This window comes from Vigna radiata, chromosome 10, assembly GCF_000741045.1.
Source record: "Vigna radiata var. radiata cultivar VC1973A chromosome 10, Vradiata_ver6, whole genome shotgun sequence".
Taxonomy (NCBI): Eukaryota; Viridiplantae; Streptophyta; class Magnoliopsida; order Fabales; family Fabaceae; genus Vigna; species Vigna radiata.
The window spans coordinates 13,971,553-13,990,007 of record NC_028360.1 but is presented as its reverse complement, the minus strand read 5'-3'; the positions used below and the strand labels follow the sequence as shown (position 1 = coordinate 13,990,007).

Genomic DNA, 18,455 nt, shown 5'->3' with positions numbered 1-18,455 from the left:
CAAATCACGTTTCACCAAATAAAAATTGATAGATTAAGAAAGCAACTTTATAAACGTAGCTCCAATAGAATAGGAAGAAAAAAAAAAATCTTTTAAATCTACATGTTATTTTCTTTTAATTAACAAGACATCATGTGAGACTAAGAAAAAGGTTTGCATCCCCTAACCGTAAGTACGATTTTCACGTCCAAATGAGAGGATAGAAATAACTAAGAGTAACTTTGAACTTGACGTAGATTCAGTCCTTTGGGATGTAAGTGTAATAATAATGTATGCGACAATGTATGTCAATTACAAAAAAGCACCCGACCACTACTAACACATTCTCATTCCACCATGGGAAGTTATCAATAAAAATCTTACATCAGATGTATTACAATTATATTTACCCAGCAAATGCAGTAGGAGCTTCTCCACAGCCAAATTTCAATCGAGAAGAGATTAGTCTTTGCTCAGGCTGCTGGGAGAGCGATGTCAGATCACGCAAGTAGGAAAACAAAAACCACACATTTCAGCGTATTTGCTCTATTCCTACATTGTAGAATTGTAATATGAAATTATCATACTAGCAAACATATCGCCTGAAGTTACCTATCTTAAACTCCGTTGCTTGCCCGCAAAAAAAATCTTCAACTCCAGAGCAAGTGTGATTATGTTGTGTTTATTAATTTTTTTGGGAAGTATAGAGCTCTGCACAGCAAAAAATGATGGAATACTTTCTAGTCACAACTCTTATTCATGTAATAGAATATTTTCTCTTTAAAAATATTTAGTGAAGTTGAATAAATTACCATTCAGTCCTTTGCTTGTTCTTCGGGCGTATATTACGTAATTTTGAAATTGTTAGATCTGCACCTCCAAATCCATCCGCTGTAGCGTTTGCCAATGGAAACTCGGCTCTAGATGTCAAACTACAAGAAACAATAAAATATAAACAGTTCTCGAACACACCAACTCAAAACAATTACAATTCTACTGAACTTCCGATGAAAGTATGCAATAGTGCAATTGTGTAAACTCTGCATTACATGTTTGTTGAACTTCCAAGAGCAAATCACCTGCTTCGTAAAACAACACATGGCATGCCCACCTGTGTAGCTCCAGATACACCAGATTGGCTTCCAGCAACAAGGACACAATTGCAGACGGGTAACCCTGCATATTCTGCTCCCGCTCGTAGTGCAGCAACAATCTTAGCTAGACTGGACAGACCAATCAACAAATTAATGAAAATTGACATAATATTTAACTACACAGCTAACATCCAAATCAGTCATTAATTGAACAATTGGCAGATTAAGGCGTGAAATGATAATTTGGGTTCATCAACTTATGTGCCACAGCTCAAGCACCGCCAAAAATAAACTGTTTCAGATTGCATTGGATTAACAGAAAGATATAACTCAATAAACACACAAATCTATTATAGTTTAAGGAAGAACAATTGTTCTAGTGAACATACAAATTCTAGATGGCATAAAAAATCATTTATGCAGGGGAAGTCAAACATAAAAAGTATAGAAGCTGACAGAAAATTATTACATATATCATATATGTGAAAGAAAACTTTCTAACCTTCACAGATTTTCAGTTTCAATGTCTTTCGGTAGCATTTAACGCAGCTTTTATTTTGCCCTTCTTTAAAAGGAGAGTCGTGCCAAATATAATTTTAAGGAAGCTCTTAAAAACAAAAGCATTTTAAATTAACAAAACCATAAAATCCAGAGTTTCTATATATGTTATGTTGTTATTCGGCCTGATGCATTTTAGATTTTGAAAACTACTTTAAAGATAAATTCAGAAATACGTACGAGTTTAGCATTTGATGTTAAAATTTGGTAAAATTAATATATTCATTATATATATTATAGATAATTAATAATAAAATGCAATTAGTGCAACTGATCTGTTAACTAATTTTATATAACTTAATTTAAAAAATTAAATAATGTGTAGAATTTGAAAAGGGACTAATGTATAATATTTTTTAAAATATATAAAAAATTAAAATTAATTATGTATTTTTAATGAAATAGTAATATTGTTATATATATATATACATATATACACACATCCTAATATTATCTAATTATCTTAAATACCAAATAAGAAAAAACGTATATAGCATTAGAATGATGATAGAATCTAGTCATTCAGTACACCACAAAAATGGGATAGCATAAGGCTTACTATAATATTCTAATTCTATCCAACTTTTGATAATAATTATACTAAATGTCTACAATTTAGATATAAAACTTTATTTTGACTAATTTTCAATTTTTTTGCTAACAGAAAGAACTTGTCTTCTGGTGGAAAATTTGTATAGCTAGTCGGAAAGAGTTTAAATTCATTTGTTGTTTTGCATAACATAATCATGCACTTTTCCTTTCTCTACAAGGCACCTTAGGAACTAATTAGATGGAAAATAAAGCAGGGGATGGGCAGCTTTTGAGCAAACCTCCCTCCTGTTAAGAAGTTCCCCCAATTTTGAAGGACGACAGACAAAAAACACTATTTAACACCCAGTTCCTTTGCCATCCCTTCTCACACTCTTTCCTTTTCTTTTCTTGCTCTCCTTACCCTCTCTAAACATAAGTCAACCATTGTTTCCTTGAAAACTACAAAGCTGAGTCATACACATTTTCAAGTTTCTTCATTCTACGAGTATATATCCCTACGGTAAGTGAAACAAAAGGACCAAGATATTCTATTTATTTTTGGTGAAAATTACTGGAGACTAATGAACTAACCTTTCAGATGAGTTGGTATCAATCTCAACGCTCAATTTTAGCACGGATGCTACCTCCTTCGCTAGTCTTTGTCTTTCAGCAGAAACTAACAAAAAATGGCAGAAGTGGAAAGTCCCTCAGCAAAGAACATTGTGCGCTAAAAATGCTTGCAGGGGGGCACATACATAATCAATGACTGAAGTATATACCAGCTCTATTGGCTTCCTTGGCAAGCTCTTCATCCAAATCAGAGGCAATTACCTTTCCCGAGACTAGTTGTCCATATAAACTTTGATCAACCTCCTTATTCCCTACAATAATGACCTTTATGCTTCTATCTTTGCCAAGCTTTTCCATTATGGACCTAAAAGTTCAATAAGCACAAGAGGGAGGAAATATTAGCTCACATAATAGTGCTCTCAGTTAAAGCTCGAGTATAAACCCCCAAATAAAAAAATAAAAAAACAAGCACAACGCACCCCACCCCAGCCCCTTACAACACCTAAAAAAACTTTGTAAGTAAATCAGTAAACTGAGCTACTCAGTGATCAATAACATCTCAAAACCACAAAATCAAATTCCAACAATTATCATAATATTATCATGCTTAGTATTGTAGTGCCATGCAAAATTTTGGAGCTAAATAAAATTACCCAGCAATATTGTCACCACTTTTAGTGTATGCCGTTAGTATTACCACTGGAATTCCTTCATTATATGCATCATCAATAAATCTGTCAATGGAGACATTACTATATGTTAAGGAATATAAATAAGCATATTAAAGATCCGTAATTATCCAAGTTCCTAAATTTATGAAATATCCTGGTAATATTTGAACCTTCAAGAGAATTAATATAAGCAATCAAAGTACAGATCAATATTAAGAGGCAATGAAAACAAGGAAAAACATTTTAAAATGGGACATTTGACTTTTGTAAACTGAAATCCTTCCAAAAATGAATAGAAGACCAACTACAATCAAGAAAAAGAGGAATGTAAACATGAAATATGCTCATGACATCCACAAATAGCTTTAAGTGGCAGTGTATCAATTTTATTGGAAACCAAATTAAGTTCTAGGGAAAAACACCCAGACCAAAATTATCCTTATTTATTCATGGGCCTCGAACAAATATTTTGATTAAATAATATATCCCTGTTAATGTTTAAATCATGAAGAAAAAATGCTATCCACAAAGATAGAACAGTAACAAATCAATCAAAATTACGTGTGGTTAAAATCCACCTGAATGGCCAATTGGCTCAGACCAAAAAAGTGAAAGAATGACTAGGTATGATAACCTAATAGAAAACTTTTAAAAGGGTTTGCTATCCTTAGCTAATGTACATCTTGTTCTCTAATTACCATAAATATAGATCTCTTTTAAAGGTAGCTTCCCATACATGAAATACATAATGTGACATACAACCATATTCACAGAATACGAGATAACTCACTGTTCAAGACCAGGTCGTAAAGGTAGATCTTTTGACATCACAAACTCTTCTAACGCCTTTTCCTGCCAATATATGATCAAGAGTTGAATAGGATTCTCTACAAATTTTTATACACTTCTAAATATGAGTAAACTTAAAAATCATCTGGGGAAGGATTTTTAGCTTACTAGGGTAATTGAGTTCCTTAGGTCTTAAATATCAAAGTCGCATGTTTTGCAAAACTTAGACACACCCCCTCCAGTTGAAATTGTTTTTCCATCTATACTTCCCCCTTTTACTTTTGTATTTGGTGAAGAAGAACTGAGGACAAGTTATTCTAATAATTCTAAGAAACAACATAAAAGCATATGATCCTCTGGATCCGATAATTGTCATTTAAAGCATCCATGAACTCAAGACATCATTCACTAGATGAAGCAATCTTATTCAGAGAATAATATATAGAATGTTTAGGAATAAATTGTTATCAAAATCTCTCATTAATCTTTGGTTGATGGTTTTTTTGCCCCAAAATTAAGCTATCCAAATTGGCTTGTAGATAAGAGCTTAGCTTTCTTAATGCCCGCATCAAACATTTCTTAAAGTGACTAGTTTAATAAATGCTTGAAATGGGAAGACGAAAAGGCTTCTCTGCTAGGAATTTTGTTGTGGTCTTAATAAAGTTTAGTATTAGACTAGAGGGGCATAACAGATATTTCCTCCTTATAAGGCAAAGTTCATAGAAATTAGGAAAGTTTCAGCACGATTCTATTTTTTTTATCAATAACGCATTCTTAGTAAACTAACCTCCTTTAATATGCCTCAGTTCCCCCATACACCAAAGTGAAAAGCACACTAATTATCAGTAGTATACCATTCATCAAGATCAAGTGTAAGGACAAAACCTTTTGCTGCAAAACTCTTTTCGCAAATAGTCCCTGCTCATTTGTGGGTAACGAAGCAGGCCATCCAATCTGCTTATAGATACAACAACATAATATGGCTTACCTAATGTCGGCAACTAAGAAAACTACTAATATTACCAGTAAACATGCCTCTTTTCTCATTCGCAAATCAGACAAAAGACGAACAACTTACGCGATTAAAATACAGAAACACCATCTTTTCTTCATCTCGAGCACTCCTCCTAGAAAGTCATTGGAAAATGGTCTATAAGCAAAGGAGAAACTCACTTGCACAACTTGCAGCACTCAATTGTGAAAACACTCCAATATTTACCGATCAAAAGAGTCTTCAAAAAAGAAATTCAAAGCATCAATATACTCGATGCCAAAGTAAAGTGTGGCAATGGCAAAGCTAATTCAACCACACACACACACGCATAAGCAACAGAACATTCTAATTTAACAAATAACCAAAAAAAAAAAACACACTTCGAAAGATCCGAATAGACAGGTTCAGTCCAGTTGGCGCAATCAAGCCCTAGCCTCTCGAAAGCTGCGGGAAAAGGAAGAAAAGTTACACCGCATTACACAGAATCAGAGCATCGTAAACGGCCGATGCAGAAATTGGTCGAACCTTTGTTAAAGGCAATACGATTTCCTACGCGGTGCGCGTCCATAAGAACCCTAAAACAACAGAACAATAGTTTAAGAGTGTGACAAGCAGAACAGAAAGACGGAATCGTGGAGCGTAGTGAGAGAAGGTTGATGGAATGAGGAATCGAATCACCCGTCGACTTCGAGAAGGACGGCGAGGTCTTGAGATGTGCTGTGGCGGTGGTCAGTGGATGAAGCAGAGAAGACGGCGAGGCGCGAAGAAGATTTAGCGGGAAATTTGGAAGAGGAAAATGTAAGAGTGCTGAAAGTTGAAGGAAAGCGAAAGTGAAAGCGGAAACGGCATGGCGCGCGTGGGAGTGTGTGGGAATGGAGAATGGAAGATGCGAGTGTTCGTGGTGTTGCCATGGCGATTTCGTAGGTCACACTGCAGTGGACTGGTTTCTAACCCCACCTAAGTTAAGTACGATATTTTCAAGCTATATATCTACCACCAACAGAAACATACATCATTTTCCGTAATTAATATTAGGTCCCCAAGAAAAATATCAATCAATGTAACATTGTAATATAGTTTTCTGGTTAAGTCTAGTATATTTCAATCATTAAATATTTATTTCATATCAAGGTTTTAGATTCGTTTATTGTGTATTTAAGTATTTAATTTATATTATTATTATTTAGTTTAACTTTTTCTTGTCTTATAATTATGTCATTATTTTATATTTCTTTTGCTTTAGTCTTTATAAATTTTTATATTGATGAGGTGATACGTTTAGAGATTTGATACTCATTAATGCGCATAAGAATAAAACTTTTGATATTAATGCTTTAAATAGATTGAGGTAGATAAGCTCCTTGCAATGATAAAATTATGGAGAATCTAGGAGGGTTATTTCTTATTTTTAGCAACTAGATCTTCGAATATGTGTTTTTATGGTTGATGCAAAATTATCTTGCTAAATTTCATAATTTAATGGACCACCTATTATTTTAATGATGGCAAGGCACATGATAATATTAGGTTTAAACTTATTTTGGTCCCATCTTTTCTGGATTTGATTAAAAATGATCCTACCTTTTAAAAAAGATCCCATAATTTGTTAAAAAATGTTCATCAAGGTCCTTTTCACTCACGTCGTTAAAAATATAACAGTGCAAATGCCACCGTGGCCAAACCTGAGTGAGTTGTGCAATTTGATGAATATGTGGTATTGTGAAGAGGCTGCACTATGTAAATATTTTAATAAAATTAAAATGACGTAAGGTAGGTAGTAGGTTTAAGTATAGGTTAAAGAAAATCACCCTTATCTAAGAGTAATCTCGTCATATCTGAGTTCAACATTCTGGTGAAAGTGGTGTTTTAATTAGTGTTGTCACCGCAGAACGAAACGCGCCACCGCCAAACACCCTCAGGCCACTATGCTGCCGTCACCATCATCAACACAAATCTATAATTCGAAGTAGAGAAAAACAATAGTAAACTCAAAAATCAAACCCTAGCCACCATGAAACCCTAAACTGCGTCGCCAGTAATCAAGGCAAAATCTCCACCATGCGTTGCGCCTCACCACCATTAAGTAAAAACCGAATCAAAATCCCTAACCTACAAACCAGAAATTTCAACCCAAATATGAACAAGAAAATCGCAATCGCGACACCTGGAAACCCAATTCACACCAGTAACAAACCATAAACATACATAATCACTACCCAAATCGTAGAAACCCTAGTTCGCAAGCAGCACCCATGGGCACCAACCTGCAAATTGCACAATCCAGAAACGCAGAAACAATGTGAAGGTGAAGCTCAATGTTTACCTTCAAGTGTTTATATGTGATGTTAAATTAGTTTCCCCTTTGGTCAAAAAATGTGCAATGTTCCCTTTTCAATTTAAAACTGTGTACTTTGGTCCCAAATGAATATCAACAAAAAACACATGATAAATATCTGACTTAGTTTCCACCATTAGTTTCCACCTCTAGTCCACCATCTTTGTCCACCTCTACTCCACCATCCACCTCCTCTACACCATTGGTTTCCACATCCAGTCCATCATCTCTGTCCACCTCCGCTCCACCATTCACTTCCTCTCCACCATCACTTTCCACCTCCACTCCACCCTCTATTTCTACCTCAAACCCTAACCCTCAAATCCAACAACAAGAACATAAGTAAGTAGGCTAGGGTTAGCAACACTTACCTCATGTACGTATGCACTTCAAATTTGACTTTCAATGAATCACTACATCATAGTGATTATAAGACCAATTTCACTAGATTGTTAAACCCATAAATTGCAATAGGATTATTAGATAAGGATAATTTGATTTAACCCATTTTGTTAAACCTAGCTAACGTCATTATATATTTTTTAAAAATATTTACACAGTGCCACGTATTCATCAAACTGCACAACTCACCCAGGTTTGGCCACATTAGCATTTACAACGTTATGTTTTTAATGGCGTCAGCGAAAATGACCTTATTAAACATTTTTTAAGAAAATCAAATCCATAAAAGGGGACCAAAATATGTATTAAACCATAAGCTTAACAATTATAGACAAATGGACCATGTCTTTTGCTTTCCTACTCATTAGCCAAATATTGTGGTAATTTTTAGTTGTTTTATTTCAGTTGTTTGGACATGATTTTACTCGTGTTTTTTTTTTTAATTTATATTTTTTATAGAATTAAAGTGTTTTTATATAGAGACTCATAATAAACGAATTGAATAAAGTATTTTCTAATTCCAGTTAAATCTTTTCCATTAAAATACATATGGTAATTCGAAATCTCTAAAACGACTCAATAAGTATCTATTTTCAATTAATTTCTTAACTTAAATCATTCTCATTTAATTTAAGTCATCATCTTTAAACACCATAGCTCAAGATTTATTATTTCAGATTTCTTGCATAAATTTAACGAGTTCATCAAGTTTATGTGACTCAATATTTCATTTCAAACTTCACTTCCATCAAAGACCTGGGATTTATTGAGTGAAGAATAAAAAACTGTAACAGAGAACTGCTGCTATGACTCTTAGTCATCTGTCTTTTTTTTCTTACTTCATCTTTCATTCACTAGTTTTCACATGCTTTTAAGCTATTTAGTTAGCGTACACACAATAAAACTATTACGCCACTGATCGAGAAAAGCTTGAAAGAGAGGGAAAGAAGCACTTATGAGTGTTATGTAATGAAAATGTGCTCCCATGATATTGTCCTGCATTATCCATTTTGACCCTTAGATCTTATGGGATCCTTGGGGGACAAGGTGGATAAAACCGATTGCATGGTCTGTCTTTGTTGGAAGATATGTTCAATCATATTTACAACTTTTCTTCCCTGTGACACAAAACGTGATTTCCTTGTTAGCCATGCTTTGTTTGCTCTGTCAAGGGCATGGAAAAAGGGAAATGATGGGATCCTCATAATATATAATTATTAGAATTTTAAGTTTGAGTGTCAATCTCACGTTAAATAAAAATAAGAAAATAAAACATCATATAATATAAAAATGAAAAATTAGAACATTATATATAATGTTAAATATTTATTAATATATTATTTTAAGATTTTAAATAAAGTAATGCCAATTTCTTATGTAATTGTAGTATGATTTTATTGATGTTGTATCTTTCTAGTAAATTTTCTTCTCAATAAACCTAACAATAATTTTCTCCTTTTAGCATAGGGACTTAACACACTACTACATTACAATAAATAGAAAGCAAAAGGTGTTACAGACTTGAGCAATTGAGAAATCCAAATTACTCTGCAATGGCGAATATTGCCAAAACTACATAATGCAATTAGCTTCAAAAAGATGGTAGAAGAAAGTAAGAGGGGCATCTCTTATTGTATTTGTAGCTAGATTTTATGCTTTTTAAAGGGACCACTAAGTCGTAGTGATTTCCTAAAGTCAAATTTCATGTTCCCATTATCAGCATATCTGCGAGGAAATATAATAGTGAAGTGTGCTTAAAAAAGTATGATTAGGGATGACCTAAAATACTCCATATTATGCCTCTAGAAATGTGTAGATACTATATTAAATGGTAAAGATTATTTTAGTTGATTACGGTTAAAGTAGATTATTAAAAAACTCCCTAATGGCTTTTACTTAGAGAATCATGGAATCTGGACCCATATAAAGATTTCCTTAAACATCAAGATACTATAAGGTTAATTGTAGTTAACATTTCATTATGACCATTTGCACCTTGTTATAAGTTGACTGAAACATGAGATTCCCCCAATTATAATAATGAGAGGATACAACTAATTACTGCTTCACATATTCCATGTCATTTAACATAAGCTACAACGAAATTAGGATCATGTAGTTATTATTCTTTTCACTTATGTTAAAAACATTTTTCTGGATTCAATTCAAATATTGTCGGTTGAAAGTCAACAAACTTATATATCCTGACAAATTTTATATTTATTTATAATAAAAATTTCAAATATGATAATTAATCTAAAGATATTAAGGATTTGAGTTGAAAATACTTATATCTTTGTTTTGGATGAGGTTGAGATTAATCGTTTTTCAAACTTAGTTCGTTTAATTCTTTGCTAAAGTTACCGTTATTTCATCATTTTTTCAGTTTGTTGTTTCGTCATACCAAGATGTTACATGCAGAAGGTATTCCAATGTTAGTACGGATTTGGTAGTCTAACAATAAATATGTATTAAATGTAACTAACTTTTCATAATATCTCTCAAACTTATATTTATAGATTTTAGAATAGACTTTAAATTGATAATGACCTGACACAAGTGGTAATTATCGTACTTTGATTTAAATAATTATCTTTACTCTTAATTCTCATTTAAAATCTACTGTTAGATTCATAGAATTTGTCAACTAATTTGTAGGATATACTTAATTAATGAGATCGTTCGATTCTAAACTGACTAAAGATATGATATGAAGTATTCTTTACTTAAGTGTGTTTCCTCCTCTCACTCTTGAGTGCTAGAGTTTTCCATTATCTCCACCCAAACATTTAGATCCTTTGTTTAAAATAAAGGTTTTGATGGCTTTGAGAAAAGCAGTAGCAATGACCAGAAGAGAGGGAAAAAGAGGAAAAGAAAATGGTTTGGCGCCATTAGGATTCATTTGGTTATGAATATAAAAGGAAGATATGTGACAACACTTGAAAGAAATCATGAAATGGTGAAAAGGAACAAGGACATGACACTTATGCAATTGCTCTCTTACTTAAATGCTAACAAAGTGAATAATGCAACCTTCATTTTGACAAATATGGAAGTAAAGTGGGAGAAAGGAAATGAAGCATTTGGTATAGTGGAAGGTAATGAAGGTATATGTTGGGGACAAAAGGTTAAGAAATCGTCGAAAATGGGGCCAATCACTTTGAATTTCTGATTTCCAACTTTCACTTTTTTGAAGTCTCAAGTCAAAATAACCGAAAGAGAAAGCTGTTTTTTCTCCAACGGTCGAAGCACTGTCCTCTTCATTTTGACCATTAAATAGGACACAAACGCATAGAGAGGATCATCAAGGCTTCCTGCATGATGCATTTCATATTGTTCCCATTGTCCTAAACACAATGCCTTTATTTGCCCATTGTTTAATCCTTCAGAAAGGAAAATGGGAAATCATTGCTTCACCTAACTCACCTGCCTATGAATTTCTTTCTTTTTCTCCCTCTAAACCTCAAAGTCCATTCTTCAAAAAGTAGCCCAACCTCCTGCTTTCTATAAAATCATTGCATTATTCTCTTGTTATTTTACTATAAAATACTGTTCTTTAATTATTCTTCATTTTTCCTCACATATTTTTTTCTCCTTTCATCATTCCATAGCACACATTTCAACCTTCACGTCTATGTTCAGAATTAACATTTATTAATCTCTCTAAAGACCATTCATTTTATATTGATCTTCTGTCAGTGCAAAGTATCTTGTATTCTATTAGTTATTGTTGTCTCCTTTTAGGGTTTATGTCCCTCTAAAACAGTGGAAGCCTAGGTCAGTGTCCCTGAAGCATAGTCATTGACTAACTACTAGTAGACCCCAGAGTTGACTAAAAATAATTATCGGAGTTCATAAACTCTAAGATCTTGACAATGAGCATTTCATTATGAGAATGTTTTTCTCGGTCTCATTATCATGTGTTTCTGTTTGTGTAGGTAGGTCTAACAACGAGTTTAAAATTTCTGCATTCAATATTTATATGTATAAAATTCAAACTGGCACTTCATCCTTATATTTAATTTACTTTTACCTGTATAGTTTTATTATCAATAATACAAGGAAAGCAAATCAATGATCGTTATTAAAATAACGAAACTAAAAATAAAATAATGGTGCCGACATGATGTTATTGAAAATGTGGTTAATGGCATGCTCTTGTTATTTTTAAAGAGTAGTGAGGGAAGTATAATTGTTTTTAACACAGCAAGCAAGAGTGTAGTGATTGTTGCATCACTAATTAAAGGTATAAATATTCATTAAACAAAGAAAACATGCATTCTCTATGTAATGTTGCCACAATCAAACACAGGATGACATATCACTTTTTGTCGTAAACAATTATAGTGTATCCTTTTTTTTTAAGTGGACACCCCATTAGTGTGTATTTGAAACTTTATTCTACATTTACTTACAGTAATTTATAATAAAATTTATTAAAAATATTATAATTCGCAATATTTTTTAAGATCTTGTTTATACAGTAGAGAAATGAATATCTTAAGCTGATACAATTTATTAGTGTTTAAAGTTCCGAAAGAATAGCTGAACAACATATGTAGATATGTTAATGAAGTTTCCTATGGATAATGTTATGTTAATAATTTTTTGATGAATAAATTATGTCTCACTATTTTATTAATTTATGATAAAAAAATTATTAAAAAAAGTTGTTAAAAAAATATTTTCTTAACGTTATTTTTAAGCTACGCCTGAAACAAAATCTCATTAAACGTACATGTAATAATTGATAACTGATTAACCGGTAAAAATGTGATTTCTTTTATGATGAAAAACCTGTAAAAACAATAAACATTTTTTAGTGATTAAAAATGATTACTTTGTCGTGGTGCCTTCACTTTTTTTTTTCTTTTATTTATTTTTTCCATTGACGTTTTGGCCTTACCTTATAATAATAATAATTATATAATGCGTGCCACTCCTCTCTCCCACATGTCTCACTCTTTTTTAGTCTCTCACTTTTGTTCACTTTCAAAGTATTTTCCTTCCTCCATTCACCATTTTCCATTGCTATCTGTGTTGTGTCTTATCAGCCATTCTTTTGTACCGACACTCCTTTTTTTTCCACCGTTTAGTTTCTTTGATAGAGAAGAAAAAATCAGTTTGGAAGAGTGATTGCAGGTAGAATTGATGAAAGAAGGTGGTGGGAGAAAGCAGGGTGCAGCTTCACCCTGTGCTGCATGCAAGCTTCTCAGAAGAAGGTGTGCTCAAGATTGTGTTTTTGCTCCATATTTTCCAGCAGATGAACCTCAAAAGTTTGCAAATGTGCACAAGGTCTTTGGTGCTAGCAATGTCAACAAAATGCTTCAGGTTCTCTCTTTTTTTCGCCAACTTTTATTGTCAATATTCATTATTATAAATGGTTTTTCATTCGACTTTGCTCCTCATTCTTTCCGAATGCATCCACACACATTATATTTCAGAAAATAATCTAAGTTTGTTAAAGGACTTTCAACAAACACTTGTTAGGTAAGTTTGAAAATTCGAAGATTCATATCATCATGTATTAAAAATGAAATGTGTTATGTTATGTTGTCCTCTTTTATTGTTCAGATGAAGTTTAATTAAAGCTTTCTTGTTTTAGAATTTTAAGTTTTAAAGTGATAGCAAAGGTTATTGATAGAAACATTTTCTTGTCCAATAATATTTAAACTAACAGTCAAAACCTACCTAATTAATCTAATCAGATTAGTTATTTCTAACATGTTTGAAAGTAAGAAATTCAAGATAAATATTAATTGGTTTAGTTGTATTAACCTATTCTTATACACATTTCGAAAAGAAAAATTACTAAATTAAAAAATCATCTTGAAAATCGCCAAAAGCAGTCAATTTATAGGACTTATATGTAAATTAATACAAATATACATTCAACTATTCAAATACAATTTTCAAAACAATTTTTATAAGTTATTTTTTGAGTCTTTCGCCCCTTTTACTTAGTGATAGGTCGTTGAAAATTTTTCACTCTTTTGAGCATCACATAAAGGCACCTCTACTAAAATCTTGGGGGCACGCCATGTCTTCAAATTATTCCAATGTAATCCAATCATAATTATATTGTTTTAGAGAGACAAATACGATTAGAAGAGAGTTTGATAATTAATTTACCATGGATGGTTTTGCTTATATTAAAATAAAAAAAGAGCGATAATGTTATAAAACAAAATAAAAGTAGAGTAATTTAGGTATCTCCCAAAGGAAGCAAGAATAATTTATCCAATATATGAGAGAAAATAGTGAAATATTTGAAATGAGTTACTTACAGACATAGCAACCCTTTGAAAGTTTAAGGAAAGACCAAGAAGATTGGATGCATTATCTTTCATCATCATCTCTTTGTCTTCTCTTAATTTTAATCTGTCTTTTCATGTTTTGATAAAGATGACAACACTGTCTGCCGCTCAAAGTTCAAATCTGTGTAAATTTTGTATTTTTAATTTAAGAAAAAAACATCTCAAGTGTTTTAAAGTTTAAAGTTAAACCCCCACCACATCTTTTGCAAAAATTTCTACACCTAAAAGTCCCATCTAATATGTGTTTTTCTTTCCAACAAAACTTAAAATGTTTTGGATTCTTTAATACGCTTTTAATTAACCACATTGATTATGTTGGGTACGTAAAATTTAAGTGATTTTAAGTTTTATTTAAGATAAAAATCAGAAAGTATAATATTATATAAAAATAAAAACTAATTAATTTATTGTCTCAGAGTTTTGAAGAGTAAATAATGTGAATTTCTTATATTATTAAGTGTGTTGTGTTTTTCGAGTAAACTTCTTCCATCTTTTTATATACCTAACATGAATGAATGATTAACAGTTGAATATGTCTGATTAAGCTTTTTTAATTTTTCTTTCTTTTTTAAAAACTTGACCTTTTATTTTTTTAATTATGATTTGGGTATATGGGGGAGCCAATGGGAGATTGGAAACGTGATGTCGGCACCCAAAGTCAAAGTGAAGCACGAATTGAAGCGTTTGTGAAACAAACGATGGTTTTCTTTTTACCATTTATTTATAGGGTTAAATATGTTTTTAGTCCCTATATTTTGAGGCGATTTTGGTTTTAGTCCATTTTCAAACTATGGTACAATTTAGTCCTTCAACTTTAGAAAATTCTGATTTTAGTTTTTTTTACCAATTTCTTTTAACTTTATTTATTGTTTCAAACACGTTTCATTATAGCATTTGGATTGTTTACACTGTTTGACACATTTTTGCTTCAATGTTAACTGAGAAATGTGCTTGAAATAACAAATAAAGTTAAAAAATTTTGATAAAAAGAACTAAAACCAGAGTTTTCTAAAGTTGAAGGACTAAATTGTATCATAGTTTAAAAATAGACTAAAACCAAAATCGCATCAAAGTATAGGGACTAAAAAGCATATTTAACCCTTTATTTATATTATATTATATTATCTTGTTCACTCAATAAAGAAAAAAAGAAAGAAAATTGTGAGATGAAATTACTTATGATGAAAAAAAATGTGTAATTTTCTTGTATTTTTTTTTTTTATTTTGATGAAAGCATAATAAGTTTGAATTATTTTCAGGACCTACCAACGCATCAAAGAGGGGATGCAGTGAGTAGCATGGTGTACGAGGCTAATGCCAGAGTCCGAGACCCAGTTTATGGGTGTGTTGGGGCCATCTCTTCTCTTCAGCAACAGATTGATGTGCTACAGACCCAATTGGCCCTGGCCCAGGCTGAGGTAGCCCACCTCAGGGTGAGGCAGAATAGGTGTTTTTCCAATCATGGGCCTAGACCTACAAGCCCAACCAATACCTTGGACTCACATGTCAAGCCTATTTTTGACATGGACATGGTGGTGGACCAGGCCAGCTATGGGAGTTCAATGTGGTCATGACTTATACTTTATGGTAATACTAATTATTATTATTATTATTATAGTATAGTTAGTAAGTACCTATTTAGTAGAGCATAGGAAAAAAAATATTGGCCTACACTTTCACTTGGTGGGTGTCGGAGTGGTGGTGCCGGTGGTGACCGGGCACCGTGGTGATGGAGGAGCTGTGGTGGAGGCCGTTCGCCCGCTTGATTAATTTTGGTTTATGGGAAGGATTTGTCATTGAAGGTAAGGTGTAAATATTATTATTACTTTGTTTGAATGAGAGAAGTTTATGAAGTGATGATATGTGAAATGGTTGAATGGAAAATTGTGTTGTTGTTTAAAGGTGTGGTTGATCATCTGCATCCATCCTATTCATCTTTCATTTATTCTTTCTCACCCATCAGCTTCACATTCATCATTCACGGAACATCTTCATTACCCTATCCTGACACGTTTTTCATCTCCTTTATCACAAAAAAAAAAAAAAACAAATAAATATTGGAACCCACACATATAGAAGACGACAACACCGACACCACCCACACCAACCACACCACTCACACCATATTATTCAGCATCATCATTCTCAATTCTTTGTCAAACCTTCATCTTTCATCCATACAACATGAACACAACTTCATTTAAACAAATTTTTATTTTAAAATTTAAAAATAACATTTAACAAATAAACCCTCTAAGATAAAAGTGCTAAACGTAATAATTGAAATATATTGTTACTTAAACATACTATATCTAAAAGTTGATTAATGTATAATACTTAATTGCTTTAGAACCTTAAACACTTTTAATGCATGAAAGTATTAGTATTTTGAAGAAACATGTTGGATTAATAATTGAATCTATCAAATTAATATTACTTCATAAGACAACTTCACTATTGTGGTCAATAAACTATATAGGGTTACAGTAACCTTGAATTATTTTCTAACTAACACAAAATTAATTTTTATAAAAACTATACAAAATGGTTAGGAAAACAAGAATAATAAAGAAGATAAACATCAATAAAAAAATAAAGAACAAAATAACAAAAGATAAAAAAAAAAAATTATAAAAAGATTAAAAAGACAAAAACAAATACAAAGATAATAGGTTGATTTCACTGTTTTTTCAAAATAAGATTCATCATTGGTTATCTAAAGATTAAGATTATTGTTCAACTAATTATTGTATTAAATTTTCAAATTAATAAATGTAAATTCTCAATTAATTTGTTGGCATTCTCACTCTTAACCAAAGTACATTATCAATTAAAAGTAAGAACTTTGTAGATTAATCATAATAAATTTAAACCAAAGCATATTCTCAATTAAATATTACTATGCCTAATCATGTATATTCTTTTACCTCTTATGTAAAGTAAAAAACTAATTAACCAAAGTAAATTCTTGATTAATTCTTGTTAAAGTCTTCACCTTTAATCAAAGTACATTATCAATTATTGGCGAAAACTCATTCAATCACATGAAAGTTTCTAACTTTAATCAAAGTAAATTTTTAATTAAAATTAAAAATCCTTGGATTTATGACTGATATGTTATGCAGATCTAACATCATGCTAATTTGCTATAATATAAAAATCATTATTTTTACTTGATTAAAAAACAAAAGACATATATAAAAATAAATCACAACAAGAATAAAACAAATAAACAAATTTGTTCATTTAACCTCATAATTCAATTAAGAAACTACAACAAAATAAATCCTAGAGGCTTAACACTCCATGAAATGTTCAAATAAGATTAAAATATAAGAAGAGAGGGTGGAGAATGCGAGAGAAGAGAGGGTGGACGAAAGTTAAACCCCCAAAGGGTTCCTAAACTCCCCCATGTGTTTTTCTATGTCTTTTTATATAGAAAGTGAATTGGATTTTGTTTTAGGCTTTTCTGTTGTCTTAATCTTCTTTATGATATAGTAATTTCCTTCAATTATCTTCAAAATATATTTGGTTGATGTGGAGATCTAAAAATATTGGAGAAAATATATGCTAGATTAAAAAAGATCTGGTAAATATTATATTTTGATATTTATTGATAAATATGGTATTTATTTAACTATATCAAATAAAATATCTTAAGATATATTTTTCTCAAATTATCTTTAATCACAAACATTTATCAATTATCAAAGTCCTTTTGGTAGAAAAAATATAGAAAATCGCAAAATCCAATTTTTGTTGCTTGTTCTCTCCTCTTAGCTTAGAAAATTTTTATCACTTTTTCATGTTACGCTTGAATTAAATTCTCGTGGTCTTGATTATTTGATATTCTTGGATTTATCTTTAAGGTGCCATGACACTTTACCCAATTTATTTTCACACCTCAATGATTTCAATTTAGCTGGAGTTGAATTAACACACATCAAAATATCCAAAAAACATTTACGCAATTAAAAAGTCATTTTTAACATGTTTTTGTGTCTTACGTTACATAAACTCAATAATAACAAATTCTAATTAAAATATTCTATTAAAATGTAAAAACCAATTAAAAATTCAATATTTAAAATTAAATAAAAACATAAATATACACTTCGAAATAGTAAAAAAGACAAACGAAAAGAATGACTTGTTAGCCTTCCCGAAATAGTAAAGACAAACGAAAAGAATGACTTGTTGCATGCTATGAGTGCA

At 31.5% G+C, this 18,455-nt stretch overlaps 2 protein-coding genes across 7 annotated transcripts; one reads left to right on the top strand and one right to left on the bottom strand.

The window, feature by feature from the left end:
• Nucleotides 1-210: 210 nt before the first annotated feature.
• LOC106774445 (CBBY-like protein) lies at nucleotides 211-6,191 on the bottom strand. Of its 6 annotated transcripts, none has more exons than XR_001376742.2 (13): nucleotides 5,865-6,183; nucleotides 5,712-5,761; nucleotides 5,567-5,630; nucleotides 5,271-5,319; nucleotides 5,078-5,146; nucleotides 4,194-4,255; nucleotides 3,386-3,466; nucleotides 2,942-3,096; nucleotides 2,754-2,838; nucleotides 1,059-1,202; nucleotides 792-911; nucleotides 592-690; nucleotides 211-460 (listed from the first exon to the last, which is right to left on the bottom strand). XR_001376742.2 is itself a non-coding variant. In XM_014661441.2 (12 exons), coding segments are annotated over exons 1-12 (1,113 nt in total). In that variant the 5' UTR covers nucleotides 6,098-6,183; the 3' UTR covers nucleotides 211-689. The 6 variants fall into 6 exon arrangements, 3 of the variants coding, with proteins under 3 accessions (XP_014516927.1, XP_022642561.1, XP_022642560.1); XR_002669882.1 differs by having other exon boundaries at nucleotides 211-457; XR_002669883.1 differs by having other exon boundaries at nucleotides 211-690; nucleotides 1,029-1,202; nucleotides 5,865-6,191.
• Nucleotides 6,192-12,731: 6,540 nt separating this feature from the next.
• LOC106775488 (LOB domain-containing protein 4) lies at nucleotides 12,732-16,321 on the top strand. The gene is made up of 2 exons (XM_014662616.2): nucleotides 12,732-13,254; nucleotides 15,500-16,321. Exons 1-2 carry the CDS (start codon nucleotides 13,075-13,077, stop codon nucleotides 15,812-15,814), a joined length of 495 nt encoding a protein of 164 aa, XP_014518102.1. The 5' UTR covers nucleotides 12,732-13,074; the 3' UTR covers nucleotides 15,815-16,321.
• Nucleotides 16,322-18,455: the final 2,134 nt, after the last annotated feature.

Bases quoted from the DNA above. Each gene is read 5' to 3' on its own strand.
- LOC106775488 (XM_014662616.2), top strand. From the start codon at position 13,075: ATGAAAGAAGGTGGTGGGAGAAAGCAGGGTGCAGCTTCACCCTGTGCT. The intron at 13,255-15,499 runs GTTCTCTCTTTT...AATTATTTTCAG, and splicing joins ATGTCAACAAAATGCTTCAG to GACCTACCAACGCATCAAAG.
- LOC106774445 (XM_014661441.2), bottom strand. From the start codon at position 6,097: ATGGCAACACCACGAACACTCGCATCTTCCATTCTCCATTCCCACACA. The intron at 5,762-5,864 runs GTGATTCGATTC...CTGTTGTTTTAG, and splicing joins GTCCTTCTCGAAGTCGACGG to GGTTCTTATGGACGCGCACC. The intron at 3,467-4,193 runs GTGAGTTATCTC...CTCCATTGACAG, and splicing joins TTACGACCTGGTCTTGAACA to ATTTATTGATGATGCATATA.